Consider the following 16,506-nt stretch of genomic DNA (forward strand, 5'->3'; position numbering starts at 1 on the left):
CTCAACTTTTAAAATATGAGACCGTGTTTGGAAATCAGTCAAATCGCATGGTTCATTTTTATATTTTCCCGTAAATGGTACCAGATCTTTTATCTCATAAATATTTATTAGGAAAAAGTATAAAAAATAATTTGTGCCGTTTACAAACTCAGTTATTCCCTCAAAAATTATTGCCATAAATATTTACCTTAAAGGAAGCAATTTAGAAGAATTAAAAAAACTGATTTTACAAATTATCGAAAATACAAAGTCTGACTTTGTAAATAAACTAAACTGTAAGTATTATTTGACCGAAAAATTAACTTACGAATTATTTAATTACAAATTTCATAAAGCATGAAAACTTTTAAACTACAACTACTCTTTTTGCAAGTTATAAGTGAATAGTGGGACATAATTAATTCGTTCTTTTTATAGGAAAAAGTATAAAAACAAATATTGTGATTTGAGTTATTTTCAAAAATTATATATGTGGTTTAAAAGTTGATAAAAATGTATTTTGATATTGATTCTGTTAGCAAACACAATTCAAATTGACTAACGGTATTATATAGATGAAGGGAGAGTATTATAGAAATTTATGATAGAAGCAATTTTGACAAAATTTGAAGGGAGCAATTTTTCGAAGTAATCTTTTCAAATTTTTACACATTAGATCTATAATCTTTTATTAAATCCTTAATCAATTTAATTATACAAGTTGCACTTAAATTTGAGATCTGTTTAATAAAATTTTAAACTTCTTTCGATGAAATTACCAAATCTAATATCTAACTTTGGGTGCCTTCTAGGGTTACTTTGTTTTTGACAAAGTACCATTACTTGGTGTGTTTTTATCGTTGGATGATGGAGTGTAAAATTAATCCAATGGTGAAAACACACAAAGTAAGGCTTACTTTGTCAAAAACAAAGTAAGCATAGCCTTTACATAAGATTATTATAACCAATTTGTATAGAAATATTCAACAGAATATTGATACGACAAAAAAATAAATAAAACAGTTAATAATGTCAATTAAATTTTCTTTTTGTGTGGCTTAGGGTGTGTCACCTAACTATCACATTTCCACCACATCAACCATTAAATTCAAATATGTGTAATATGATGCTTAGTCGACTTATATCCAATCGTTTTTGTTCTATGTCAACGCTCTATTGAGTTTTTCCCTATAAATTGATAAGAATGAGTTCATTTGAAATGTAAGGTTTAATGATTTCATTAAAAGAAAATGAATTAGTAAAATAGATTCAAAATTTAATGACTGTCGGTGCACTTTATAATTTGACCCAAATACAATTAATTTTAATGCACTTTACAATTTGATCCAAATACAATTAATTTTAACACTAAAAATTTATAAAATTTGGACAAATTTTTCAAAATTTACCAACTCGAAAACTGATTAAACTCAATTTAGGATAAATTAACATGTAAGTTTGGATGCCATTTTGATCCTTAATTCCAGCACTAACACAAGCATGGTGTCTGAAACATTCCTGTAATCTGCTTTTATTGAATCAGCCCTTCTCATTGATTCATCTAACTGAAAATCTACCAACCAACAATGGAAAAAGTATCATTATTATTGTTTTCTTTTTTTAATTTCATATCTAAAAACTGATTAAGAACTAATTAGATTAGAACCATCTCCTTCCATTATTGTTATCCTTGAGCTTCATCACAAGCTCCTCTCTTTGAGCTTCTACTTGAGCATATTTGAGGCTCATATCCAAATATCTTTCTTGAAGTTCTCTTAACTCGGTCTCTAATGACGATTTTGTTCGTTCGAATTTTTCTTTTGCCATGAATTCGACTTCTCCTTTCGATTTTCTTGGAGATCCTGTTCTACTTTTCCTGTTCTCAGATGTCAGCCTGAAACAAAACCCAGTTGCAGTTGTCAAACAAAGTTGTTCTCTTCGAATGGAAATAGAGATTTTGAATGTTACAGAACTATTATCAGTTTCTTCAATTTCATGACTGCAAAATGCATAATTGGACAAGAATTGTTTGTTTTACTTACCTTTTAAGCTGAACTTTAAATGCGTTTGATTCCTTTGACTTGGAATGTTCATCATCCAGCAGCTTATCACCCTGTTATTAAAACGAAAATGCATCAGATCAGATGTGTAAGAGATTGAAAATGGTATCAGGCTCTTTGAGATCGAAAATGAAGAATTAGAATGTAGTTGCATACTTCTCTTCGGTGTTGATAATTAGGCGAGTTTAAGCTATTTGAGTCCTTAAGATTTCTTTGCGTTTCTTTCATCAAGATCAACTCTTCTTCAAGGGATTGAGTTCTTGTTTTGAACTTTTGTTTCTCTTCCTCGTGTTGTAGTATCTGCTGTTGAAGTTGCTTGTTTGATCTCTTGATCCAGCTGAGCTCTTTTCTGAGTTCTGTGTCCTGTTTGCATAAAGGATCGTTCTCAATTAGACTGCATTCCAGCTTTTCAATTCTTTCTTCCAAAATGAATTTATCATGTCTGCAATCTTCTAATTCAGTAAAAGACTTCTGCAGTTCGCTTACCTTTTTGATGCATGAACTCTTCTCTATCTTTAGCTCTTCGCCTTCTTTAGACTTTAGATTCAGTGAAGTTTCTAATTTCTGTTTCTCATTCCTTAAAGTCAGAACTTCATTCTCCAAAGCCACCATTTTCAGCAACTGAGCATTCAGTTTCGTAGTTTCTTCTGTGAGTTGTTGGTGTTCGCACTCCAAAACTGTAAGCTTGCGTTCAAGACTATTAAGGGTAGTCTTGAACTTTTCTTCACATGATCTGTAATTCTCCAATAAATTGGACATTTTCGCCATTTCAGATTTCAGCATTTCCTGATTCTGTTTGGAAGAAGCAAGTTCATCCATCAGGTCTTCAATGTTCACCTTGGATTCGATCTGTGCGGTTTTGAGCTCTGTTTCCAGCTTAGCTATATTCTTCCGTAAATCAGATGCTTCTTTCATGGAAGCTGAAACTAGTCTCTCTTTCTCGTCTCGAGTTGCAGAAAGTTTCCTGTTATGGTCTTCGAGTTCTTGTTGAAGATTCTCGACTTCAACAGTCTTTTCTGTATGCATCTGATCCAGCACAATAATTTTGTTGTTTTGTGTGTCATTTTCCTTGACAAGTGTGTCGAGTTCTGAAGTTAGGCTTCTTTCTTTCAATGTACTTTCTTCCACCAAAGAACAAATATTTTCTTGTAGAACATTAACTCGTTTCGAGCAATCAGCAAAGTTTCTTCGTGTTGCGCTCAGTCTCGCCTCCAAGTTGTCGCAATGCTCTTGCAGCTCCAGGTTGTGCATTCTCAACTGTCGAACCGAGTTCTGAAGTGAAGAACAGTTTTTCATGAGAGTATCAGCAGAAGCTTGTAGATTTGGATTTGTATTCCTGAGATTTTTGAGCTCTTCTTGATCTTCTGACCACCTACTATTGATCTCTTCTAGCTTTTGCCTCGCGCCTGTCTCTTGAGTCCGCATCTCATGCCTCAATCTTGCAATCTCATCTTGAAGAGTAACAGAACTGGATCTGGAATCGTGTAGTTCCAATGCTATGGACTTCCTATCATCTGTCAAATTCTGAATTTGAGCTTCCAGCATAGACATACAAGCCGATAATTCTTCATTTTCCTGCTCAAGTTCTGATAACCGAACCTCCAGTTCTCGTTTACCGTCTTTCAGCTCTGAAGATTTCCTCTCAAGAACTTTATTGGCAGAAACATGAGTACTCACGCTGCCGTTAAGCACCATCATATCATTCTGTAAGTCAGTCAGGCATTTCGTGGCAGTATCACTTTCTTTTGTAACAACTTCCACATTGTACTCTAGTTTTCCCTTTTTGTTCCCAAGAGCACAAAGCTTTTCTTCTAATTCAGTCAGACAAGTTTTAAGATTGCCAATCTCCTTTTGTTTCGATACCAGATCAACCTCGAGTCTTTCTACCTCCTTTCTTTCTCCACTCAATTTTTGGTTCAGTTCTGTAACTTTACCTTCCAGCTCAGATTTCTGACTCCGTAGTTCTTGAATTTCATGATGGCGATCAGCTTCAATCTTACTCATTTTCTCTTCAACCTCATGAATTTGGGATTCATGATTGTTCCCTTCCAAAACGGAACTGGTCAAAGATCCATTTTCGGCGGAACTCTTCTTAATTTTGTTGAGTTTGAGCAAGACCTCAAGGTTTTCCTCTGTCAGCTCCTGGCAGTCACTTTCTAGCTCCTGCAGTTTAGCTTTTAGCAATTCGATTTCGTTAATCAGATTTTCATTGACTCCTTCAGTTGATTCCATTCCTACGGAATTTCGGCTTTCTGAAACAGATTGATGATTCAAACTCCCATTCTGTAAGCACTGATTTCGCCCTTCCAGTGCATTTTCGAGTTCTTGTACTTTCGCGCACAAATTCTTCTCTGATTCCTGCAGCTGTTGAACCTGCAGGATTAAGTCCTGGTTCTTGTCTACATTTCCCTGGACACTGTCTATTTCGGCTTTTTGCTTTTCGGCGGTTTCTTCCAAGTCCTGAAGCACAGAAACAAGCTCAACATTTGACTCTTGACTCCTATGCAACTGCAGAGTAAGATTATCATTAGTTTCTTTCAAAAACCTGACCTCATTTTCCATTTCCTTTACAACATTGGCAAGACCATTTTCCTGAACTGCCCGATCCTCAGATGCTGATGCTTTTTCCAACAACTGCTTCAAATGTTCGACTTCCTTTTGCAAACAATCACGTTCTGCGCAGGCAGCTGAGAGTTCCATATCTAAATTTACCTGGATTTTGGACTGTTCAGAGTATTGTCTGCTCAATATCTCCGAATCAAGCATCAACTTCATGGCATTCCTCTCCCAGTGCTTTGCTTCACTTCGAAGGTCTTCGATTGTGTCTTCTGCAGCTTCAAGTAAGTTCTTAGAAGAACCTGAAATTTTCAAGGAAGCTGCAGCGAATTCCTGAGGATCATCCTGCGAAATGTTTTCAGAATGTGATGAATCATCCGATTGAGAAGCATTGCCAACATCCGGACTTCCCCGAGGCACACCGTTTCGAGAGGTAGTTGAGTCTTGTGTTGCCATTAGTTTGTCCTTGACACCATTCAAGTTGCTTGGAGGGGAAATTTTTTCCTTTTCCATGGAACTTTCGGCTGAGTTATAGCTGTGATGTGAACTTGAAGAGTTGAAACTAGCTTCCTCCGGTGCTCTTTTCCCTCCTCCCTGATTGAAACATTCGAATGGAATCAGTCAGAAATCCGGAACATGACATTAAGTCAATAAGAAGACAGAAAAAACCTTTTCATCATCTTGTTGATGTGAGCTCAAATCTTTACTAGAGTAAGAACTTGCACTCTTAACAAGTGTATTTTCAGAATCTCCAGACTTAATTTCTGGATCACCAGAGCTTACATCACGACCTTCCTTCGCTGATTTTGAACCATCATCCCTGGAAAAGAAAAATCATTCACACATTGAACGCAATCTTGAATGCTCAAAAGAGAAGAAAATTAGAAGATTAGACAAATTCAATGGTATGAACTAACCTAAGGTTTATTCTTGGATTCAAGCATTGAATCTTAAGCTGCAAATTAGATAATCACAACAGGATTAAAGCTAATTAATTAATTAATTAAGCCTTAAATTATCATGACCAACACCTATTACTTAATGATTTCCAGAACTCTAATTGAACATTGTGGCAATTAGTAATTACTTCTATAATCAGATATGATTAAAGCTAATTATATAATTAATTAAGCTTTAATTTACCATGATAAACTCTAATTAATTCAACTAAAAACTCACTTGTAAAATGGTCCCATGGCTGCATTTATTCAATGGGAATGAAACTGGGAAGGAATCACTTGAACTCATATATGTTGCCATATTCATTTCTGCCTCTCCGAGGATGCCGGATTTAGCTGATCCCTTATATATGAAAACCAAAAATATAATTGAAAGGCTAGATTTTTGCCCATTAAAATAGAAAATTATTCTGTACCCACAAAATATTTTAGAGAAAAAAATTATAATTAGAATATAAATACCATGGAAATCACAAGCTTATAAGGGAAACCTTCAACCTCCTTTGAAGATTGAGACTGATCATCTTTTGGAATCCAAATAGAATCCGACACAAAATCTTTCCACTGACAATTGTCATTTCTGACAGCTGCTTTACTAGATTTTGCTACAGTTTTTCCAGTCTCCATTGAGATTATTGACACAAGCAGCTTGTCCCATCCTTTTGGAACCTGTAAATTCATTAAATAATTTCCTTCTAACTAATTAAAAAAAGGTGTTAATTAACGTGTATATGTACCTGAAGTGCTTCAAAGTGAGAAAACTTGAAATTAATTCTTTCCCCTGATTTAACAGGGGAATGCTTAGTCTTGTGCAATCTGAACATTTCCCTCTCTGGAACTTCTCTTCTTTTTCTTTTTCTTTTTCTTTTTCTTGTTCTTGTTCAAAGAGGGTAATGAGAAGCTGAAAGATAGTGAAGTAAGAAAGAAGAAAGGTGGAAAGTGGACATAATTAATTAATTAATCAAAGAAGAGATTGATTAATTAATTAAAGGAGACAAGATTAGCTAGCTTGTCATCGTAGAGAAGGATGACGGCAAGGAGATCAGACGAGGACTGTGATTATTTGTTCAAGGTGATATCAATCGGCTATTCTGGCATGGGAAAATCCAATCTTATTTCCCGATTTACTCGTTGCTGTTCTGTTTGGAGTCCAAATCCTCGAATTCACCACTCGTACTCTTCAAGTAATTTCTTTACTCTGTTAAGTGCAAGATTAAATAAATTACTGGTTATTGTAGATTAAATTAAAACCTTCGCAACAGAAGAACTCGAACTCCAATCCAAGAGATGAAAACAAGTTTGAAGTTTGAATCAAATGACATAGAGTCAAGTCCAACTACATCAACAACAAAAATTGTAGTTTTATATCGAAGCAGCGAGTTTGTACTGTCAATAATAGGCTTCCGATAATTTTAAATTGAATTGAGTCATTATATTTTTCTTTTTAACTTCCCAAATGAAGTTTATAATATAAACTAGGTTTCCAATAAGTTCACTTTGAATCAGCCTCTCCCATTTAAACTTTCATTGCCCAAGAACTTTAATCTTCAATGATTTCTCTTCAATATAGTGACTAAAATCATCATCCAATATGACTTCAAGAATTTCAGTTCTCTTCAAGACTTTCACATTCTTTATTGCCTCACTTGTATTCTAACTAGTGTCAAGGTAAATGATAAAAGGGAAGATAGAAGTTTCTAGTAAAAGCATACATGTCATTTGCAATCCTAAGGACATGCAAACCTCTACCAAATGAGAGTTATCTATAACCTTTGCGTGCATAAAACCGAACAAAAAGCTTTTGAATGCCACCTGAAAGAGAATTGAATAACTATGTGATGACCATACAAACCAAGCCAAGCATGTAGGGGAGCTCACACGGCATGTTAGTCACACGTTGTGTGACCCAATAACTGCAGTAGGATTTCACAGGGAAGGAACCACACCGCGTGTCAGACCTTCACATGCCGTGTGGACTGCTTGTTGGAGTCTCGGGAATTTTGAAGTAATTCACACGGCGTGTGGAGTCTTATGAATTTTGAAGTAATTTACACGAGGTGTAGCTTTCTTCACACGTGGTGCAACACATAACAATTGCGGCGCAAGAGGACTTCTCCCACACGCCGAGTTGAAGCCCCCCAAACCCGTGTGACTATCCCAAGTCTAAGCCACACGCCGTGTGGCCCAACTTCGTGGCCAAAGAAGACAAGTCTGCCACAAACTGTCATCAATCTGTTTCAGCTTATTTACTGTTTTGTCATTTAGGTCTATTTGCTGTTTTGCCATTTAGACCTATTTGCTGTTTTGCCATTAGCTTAATTCCTCATATTTTACCCCTATTAGTGTAGTTCAAACTTGTAACTCTAGTAACGGTTTTTGAGTCTTTTCTTACCTAGTTTAGAGAGAAATTTAAGCATCCTCTTTGTAAGGATAAACAACTTTAATCTATCAAACTCAAATTTCCTCTTGGAAGCACGGTTTTCAACTTTTGAGATTAATTCCTACTAGTATTAGCTAGTGAAGAGATGGTTAGGGATGTAAACGGGACGGGACGGGGCGGGGCAGGGAATGCATTTCCCATCCCCGTTCCCCAACTAGACAGGGATTCCCGTCCCCGCGAGCTAAACGGGGACAAACTTATCCCCATCCCCGTCCTGCGGGGAATCTCCGTCACCACAGGGATCCCCATTTATAGATGTTCTAAAAACGCTATCCCTATTCTCCATGAGAAATCACTGTTTATGTTAAAAAAAAACAGTAAAGAAGAAAACGTTTAAGAAACAATGGCTAATAATACCAAGTATTAACAATCATTCTCAAATTTTCCGAATCATAAAAAAAACTAAAAACTGAAAACAACCAAATATCTAACTAAAATGTACTTAAATCATAAAAAAAAACCAATTATTACCAAATATCTAACTAAATGTACTTAAATCATTAAAAAAAAAACCAATTATTACGGGGAATAATTAGGGATCCCCATTGGGGATTAACAGCGTTGGGACGGGGATTCCCACGGGGGCGAGGATACCTTTCACCATCACCGTCATGGGGGACAAAATTATCCCCATCCCCATCCCATGGAGATCCTTATCAGGAATTCACGTCCCCATGGGATGGGTGACCTATGGGGATGGGGAAACCCCGTCCCATTTATATCCTAGATGATTCTTTCTTGATTTAAGATCAAAATCATCATTATCGTTACGAATCCGTATCACTATATTATAAAAAGAATAACAAAATATCGTTACAGCCTGCCCGTAAAAGCATACAGGCCAAAATATCAAAAGGAGGCAGCTGAGTTAATAATACCCATGAAATTTTTCTCATCATTGATGGAAGGTCAGGATTGCTTATTAAAACTTCTTGAATTAACAACCAAAAATTCTGCAGATAGGTTGTTGTGTTGCTTGCATGATGCTTTCTAGACTAAACTACATGAAGAACATTTTTCCACGAAAATGTCAAAGGCTCAATTTTATTATGGTCTTCACATGCAATTTGAATTGAGACAGGATCAAGAGAAAGTTTTAGAAGGGAAGTCACATATCCCTGCAATTGATCCCACTATACAATATCAGAGTCAGACAGAAATTCTGTTGGAAAGCAAGCCGTTATCTACGCCTCAACCAAAATAAACGGGAGCAACTTCAGTCAGTCGATGGAGAGAGTTCTTCTTATCATCAATATATCCAAATGAGAAAGAGAAACAAATTGAGAAACAAAGAGTTTAATTCTGATAAGAGAATGACCAAGAGCATCTGTAATGGCTCATACTTACAACCATTCAATATCAACCATTCAATATACATGACACATCATTCATTTAATAAACTTCATTCTATTAAATTATCTAAATTCAATGGTTAAACTCTATAACCACTCGATCCTAACGTATACACCAATTAATTAAACCTATCATATTATTTTATTAAAAATATATACATACAAATAGTCAAAAGCTTAATGAATTAAGCAAGATGGTTGATAAGTGCTCCGTATATTAAACTTTTCATTATACTCCATTGAAAATGTTCTGTAACATTGTTAGAAAGAGTTACGAAAATCATTAATTCTCAAATTGAACGTTCCCAAAAATTGATATATCTAACAAACCGAAAAGCAAAAGACCAAACTTCAAGCAACCAACATACATTTACCACATAGAAAAAACTGATGTTAACAGACATTTGAATATTAATTGAAAACCAAACCAATTAAACAAGTTACACTATAAGACCATACCTGTTGGTTTAGAAGAGGCATTGGGGAAAAAACTTTCCAATGGAAATAGCTGCAATGTAGATGCCGAAGTTAGAACATAAAAGAGTAACGTTTGGAGAAGATCTAAGCAGAGAGGCATGAAAGGGATTAATGAAGATTCGAATGGAGGCAGGAGAAATCCTAGTTTTATAACAAATAAATTGATGAGTGAAAGCATTTACAGAGTAAAGAATTAATTGAAGAGTAGCAGTAACAGTAGCTAAATCGACGGCAATGGTGGACTTGGACTCCAAACAGAACAGGAACAAGTAAATCGGGAAAGAAAGATTGTATTAGTATTTTCCCATGACAGAATCGCCGATAACAAATAATAGTAGTCCTCGTCGTCCGTTCTCCTCTCCTACTTTTTCTATGCTAAAAATGAAACAGACGCCGCGAGTTATTTTTAGGATAAGGTATTATATAAACATAACACCTGATGATGTTGGCACTTGCTGGGTGGGTCCGGAGTGTGCAAGACCCCATTGCACGGGTTAATCCCTTATTTGGGACCATTTTAAAAAAAAAATTACTTTAATAGACCTGGTTGGAAAATATTCCCCTACGACGAGCTATTCCCAACCATGGTCATGTAAAAGAATTTTTTTTATTATAAAATTATCCATTATGGTGCCATTGACGCCGTAATGGGTATGTTGACAGGAATCCTTATGATTCCTATCAACAACTGGACAGTGGCTAAATAAATTTTAAAAAATTATTTATATAATAATTTATATAATAAAATGTTTAAATTTTATTTTATTATATTATATTATAAAAATAAAATTATGTCTAACATTAGGTTAAATTTGTGTAATTTAATACGTTAGAACTAAATCTGTATTTTGTTTGAAACGTTACGGTTAAATATTTAGTGCATTATTAATGTATGAAATTATATAAATTTAATCCTAACATCTCAAGGGAAGTGCAGATTTAGCGTTAACGTATGAAATTATATAAATTTAACCCTAACGTTTTAAGCGAATAGCAGATTTAGCTATAACGTATAAAATTGTGCAAATTTAACCCTAACATTTTCAAGCAAAATCAATTTAAACCACGTGCTACCGAAAATTTGAAAAGACTTGTTTGACTGTTATTTAGCTACATCAGACCTTCTAAACCAGTTTGTCGATAAATTGAAGCAGTTTTTTTAACTATATTAATAACACAGTAAAATATTTTAGACCGTTTAAAAAAACTAAACCTGCTACATATAAATTAATCGCTTTTTTTAAAAAAAAATTGTCTAAAATATTTTACTGTGTTAGTAATTCATTAAATATTTTTTTTTATTAGTAATGCACTAAATATTTAACCTTAACGTTTACAAGCAAGATCAATTTTAACCATATGCTAACGAAAATTTGAAAAGATTTGTTTAACTGTTATTTATAGAAAAACTGGTTTAGAAGATCCGATGTGGCTAAATGACAGTTAAACAATGGATTAACCCTATAAATTTGTACAATTTCATACGTTGCGGCTAAATTTGCACTTCGTTTGAAACGTTAAAGTTAAATATTTAGTGCATTATTAAAAAACATATTTAGTGCATTAATAACACGGTAAAATATTTTCGACAATTTCAAAAAAATTTGTGATTCATTTATATGTAGCAGGTTTAGTTTTTTTAAACTGTCTAAAATATTTTACTGTGTTATTAATAAGTTAAAAAAAATGTATGAAAGTGCTTCAATTTATCGACAAACTGGTTTAGAATGTCCGATGTAGCTAAATAACAGTCAAACAGGTCTATTCAAATTTACGGTAGCGCGTGACTAAAATTGATTTTGCTTGAAAACGTTAAGGTTAAATTTGCACAATTTCATACGTTAAGGTTAAATCTGCACTTCGCTTAAAACGTTAAGGTTAAATTTATACAATTTCATACGTTAGGGCTAATCTGCAATTCTCTTGAAACGTTAGGATTAAATTTACACAATTCATACGTTAGTAATGCACCCAATATTTAACCGTAACGTTTCAAATGAAATATAAATTTAATTCTAAGGTATGAATTATACAAATTTATCCCTAATATTACAGTTTTTATTTTTTATAATATAATAAATTTTAAAAATTTTATTATATTTTTTTTGAATCAAAAGATTTTATTATATTAGTTTTAAAAAAATTATTATATAAAAAAAAATTATAATATAAATTTTGGGCAGTGGCATCCACTGCCCAGTTGTTGACAGGAATCCTTTATGGGATTCCTGTCAACATATCATTACGGCGCTGTAGGCGGTTAAAATTATATTAAAAAAAATAGTTTTTCTTTATCATGGTTGGAATAGTCCCTTTTAGGGGAATATTTTCCAACCAGGTCTATAAGGATAATTTTTTTTTTAAATTGTCCCAACTAAGGGATTAACCCCCATTGCACTAGGTTCCAAAAAATGGATTAAACTCTTATTTGGAGTAATTTTTATAAAAAATTACTCCACTTGGTTGAGAAAATTTTCCCCAAAAGGGACTGTTTCCCAACCAGGATTAATTATTCATTTTTTTTTTAAATTTTTTTACCCCATTGACACCGTAATGGGCTTGTGGACAGGAATCTTCCTGTCCACAAGTGGGGCAGTGGCTTGCCATTACCCCAACAAATATAAAAAAAAATATTTTATAAAATTAAAAATAAAAATAAAATTGATAAAACAATTATAAAAAATGAATTGTTTCTACCCTTACCGTTCTCCCTATCGCTCTTTCTCATCTTCTTTTAGAGGATAGGATTGAGGTTAGCTTTCCTAGGCTAATCCCGGTGTAGTTGCTTGTTTTGCTTTGCTTTCCTTTCCTTTTCTACCAAAAAATAAAAAATAAAAAATGAATTTAATTTATTACTTTATAAAAATAAAATTATATATTATATAATAATATTATTAATGCACTAAATATTTTCATGTACTAAATATTTAACGTATACGTTTCAAGTGAAGTGTAAATTTAGTCATAACGTATGAAATTGTGCAAATTCAACACTAACGTTTTCAAGGAAGTTAATTTTAACCAGACGCTATCGAAAATTTAATTTATTATTTTATAAAAATAAAATTATATATAAATCATACTAATATTGATTGAATTTGTACAATTTGCAAGTAATATCAATTTTAAACACACACTACCGAAAATTTAAAAAGACTTCTTTGACTGTTAATTAACTATATCGGACATTCTAAACTAGTTTGTCGATAAATTGAAACGCTTTCATATATTTTTTTAACTATATTAATAATATAGTAAAATATTTTAGACAGTTTCAAAAAACTTGTCTAAAATATTTTACTGTGTTTATAGTTACAAAAAAAATATATGAAACTGCTTCAATTTATCGACAAATTGGTTTAGAAGGTCCGATGTGGCTAAATAACAGTCAAACAAGTCTTTTTAAATTTTTGATAGCGTATAGTTAAAATTGATATTGCTGGGAAACGTTAGTGTTAAATTTAGACAATTTAAAAAAAATGTGATTAATTGATATATATAGCAGGGTTAGTTTTTTAAATTGACTAAAATATTTTACTATGTTATTAATATAGTTACAAAAAAATGTATGAAACTGCTTCAGTTTACCAACAAACTGGTTTAGAATGTCTGATGTGGCTAAATAAGTTCAAAGAAGTCTTTTCAAAATTTCGGTAGCGTATAGTTAAAATTGATATTACTGGAAAACATTAGTGTTAAATTTAGACAATTTAAAAAAAATGTGATTAATTTATATATATATAGCAGGTTTAGTTTTTTAAACTGGCTAAAATATTTTACTATGTTATTAATATAGTTACAAAAAAAATGTATGAAACTGCTTCAGTTTACCGACAAACTGGTTTAAAAGGTCTGATGTGGCTAAATAACAGTCAAAAAAGTCTTTTCAAATTTTCGGTAGCGTATGGTTAAAATTGATCTTGCGTGGAAACGTTAGTGTTAAATTTGACAAACTGATTTAAAAGGTCTGATGTGGCTAAATAACAGTCAAACAAGTCTTTTCAAATTTTCGGTAACGTATGGCTAAAATTGATCTTGCGTGGAAACATTAGTGTTAAATTTACATAATTTCATACGTTATGGCTAAATCTGCACTTCGCTTGAAACGTTAAGGTTAAATATTTAATGCATTACTAACAATTATGAAATAATAAATTAAAACTTTTTTATATTTATTTTGTAAATTTTTTATCATTTTTATTAGATAATAAATTAAATTTTTTTTATTTCAAATTTTTTTTTTTATATTTGTGTGGCAGTGGCGTGAAGGCACTGCCCACACTAAAGATTCCTGTCAATTTGGCGCCGTAATGAGCAATTAATTTAAAAAAATATATATTTATTAGTAACCCTAGTTGGGAAACAGCCCCTTTCAGGGAAAATTTTTCTATATGGGGCCAATGGGGTAATTTTTTATAAAAATTACCCCAAACAAAGGGTTAATCCCCAAAAAATAGGGAGAATCTCAATTTAATTTTAATAGAAGTCACTTTTTATTTAATTACGATGTTGAATGAATAAAATAAAGAGAAAAATATTCCATAAACAAAAGATGGAGTGTAAACGTAATAAAATGAATTCGCATGTGTATCTTGAACTGAGTTTATTCTATTTATATTGTTATCGAGTTGTTATGAATTATAGAGGAAGATGGGTCACATGTTTCCTATTTAGAGTTGGCAATTATTGTGTTCGTGTCGTGTCATTTCATGTTCGTGTTAAAAGAGTAAATCCAAACCCAATCCAAAAACTTCATTGTATTAATCTGTTCGGGTTAGTGTCGATTTGATGTCGTGTTTTCGAGTTACATGTAATTTTATTATGCATATATATTAATAATAACTTACAAAAATATAAGAAGATATAATACTATTTTTAAGTACTTTATGTCATTTTTAGATTAGCATGTTAACACTAATTATCGAAAAGTCATGTAATATGCTTATAACAATTTAGGAGGTTCGATTCATATTTACACGTAATATCTTTTTTTTATCTTTATTAATAAAGTGACATAAAAAATATAAACGAACAATAATTTTAAATATTCGTGTCATTTTGTGTCTATATTAACCTTAACTCGACCCAAAAATTTACATGTTAGTTTCGTGTCAATCCAAAAATAACATATTACCTACTAAGCTAAACTCAAACACTAAAATTCCGTCTCGATTTCATGTCGTGTGTACTTTTACCACCTCTACTCTGTTCATAGTTTCAATACAATCACAGGCCTTTTGAACTTTAACTAGGTCCAAAAGAATATAAAATTTACATGAATTGTCCAGTCCATGACAGTTTTGACTAAATGCACTCATTAGGTTTACTGGAGCCCAATCCCCACCTTCAATTCATTCTTTTTTTTTTTTGGACATGGACACGGTATCCACTTTCATTTTTGTTACGACCCATTTAGAGCAACTCTAATGGTTGGAAGGTTGCACACCCTCCAACCATTCCACCTCACCCATTTCTAACAAATCTCTCATCAAAACAACTCTTCTAAAAATCTTCTCTAATGGTTTGTCACAATTACTTTGTTTAATGGGTCCCACACGTCATATATTATTTGATTTTCTTCACTTTTAATCAAGTATTATTTTGTAATAATAATAAAATTGATAATGAATTATTACTAATTAGATTAAAAAAAACCGTAATATAATTTTTTTATCCTAATTTTAATTGGAGAATATAACATGAGGATTATATTGAAAATTACATGAAATATGTTGAATCATAGAACTTTGAAAATTATTTGCGATCGAGATTTGGGAGTTCGTATTTTTGGTGTTTTGAGAATTTACAACGTAAAACTAATATAATGTATTAACAAAATAATTGATTGAATAATTCTTAATTGAATAAAAACTATTAATGGAATAAAAGTTATTACCTGATAGAAATAATATTTGTTATCTATACGGTTATTCAGTTGAAACGATATTTGTTAAATGTGTATATATAGCAAATAAATTGATGGTTTGTGTTCATATAAAAAATAAAAAGTAGATGGATTGTGTAAAAAAATTACCTTTTGAGGAATATCTGAGAAAATTAAATTAATTCAATGAGACAAAACATTAAAAATATCTAATTTAACTCAATTGATGTTTATCCGCAAATAAAATTACAAATCATTAAAATAATTTTTCAAACAAAAAATCATTAAAATAATCTAACTTGGATCCAGTATTTTATCTCCAGCGAGTCGCCAGTTTGAGCGACTTGCTTAAACGTAGAGACTTCTTTGAAATGGCTTCTAGTGGTTGGAGGGTCTTGAACAATATTTTAAATTGTAAATTGGTTCCTTTAACACACCATTAGAGTTATCCAAAATAACACATTTCTCTTTGCTTTCAAACTTCTTAAATTATTTCATGCACTATTAAGGGAACTACTCTCTAATTATTCATTTGGAATAACTGATATGGAAACTTGTCTACCATTATGGTTGATTTTTACTCTTTCCCCTAATGCAAAACTTTCGAATTCACCCCTCCTCCTTCCTTCGCCGGCTCCCGGAGCCAACCTGTACCAATTTGTGGGGTTTGCTTCATCAGTTGAGCACACAAGTAATTGTCCCATTGGCGATTCTGTCCAATAATCCGGATTATCATAAAGAAGATTGCAAAACTTATCCACATGTTGATGATGCCACACTAAAAGCAAAATGAAAGTAT

The 16,506-nt window shown here is 32.5% G+C and overlaps 1 protein-coding gene across 4 annotated transcripts; it reads right to left on the bottom strand.

The window, feature by feature from the left end:
- Positions 1 to 1,369: 1,369 nt before the first annotated feature.
- LOC136229458 (uncharacterized) lies at positions 1,370 to 10,199 on the bottom strand. 4 transcript variants are annotated; one of them, XM_066018267.1, is made up of 10 exons: positions 10,006 to 10,199; positions 9,806 to 9,854; positions 6,292 to 6,752; positions 6,017 to 6,223; positions 5,775 to 5,897; positions 5,513 to 5,550; positions 5,265 to 5,415; positions 2,196 to 5,189; positions 2,022 to 2,092; positions 1,370 to 1,873 (listed from the first exon to the last, which is right to left on the bottom strand). In XM_066018267.1, the coding sequence occupies exons 3-10, from the start codon at positions 6,376 to 6,378 to the stop codon at positions 1,639 to 1,641; spliced, it is 3,906 nt and encodes a 1,301-aa protein (XP_065874339.1). In that variant the 5' UTR covers positions 6,379 to 6,752; positions 9,806 to 9,854; positions 10,006 to 10,199; the 3' UTR covers positions 1,370 to 1,638. The 4 variants fall into 4 exon arrangements, with proteins under 4 accessions (XP_065874339.1, XP_065874355.1, XP_065874350.1 ...); XM_066018283.1 differs by having other exon boundaries at positions 2,196 to 2,402; positions 2,526 to 5,189; positions 9,806 to 10,199; XM_066018278.1 differs by having other exon boundaries at positions 1,371 to 1,873; positions 2,196 to 4,499; positions 4,590 to 5,189; positions 9,806 to 10,199.
- Between the last annotated feature and the right edge of the window lie 6,307 nt (positions 10,200 to 16,506).

Source organism: Euphorbia lathyris, chromosome 1 (assembly GCF_963576675.1).
Source record: "Euphorbia lathyris chromosome 1, ddEupLath1.1, whole genome shotgun sequence".
Taxonomy (NCBI): domain Eukaryota; kingdom Viridiplantae; phylum Streptophyta; class Magnoliopsida; order Malpighiales; family Euphorbiaceae; genus Euphorbia; species Euphorbia lathyris.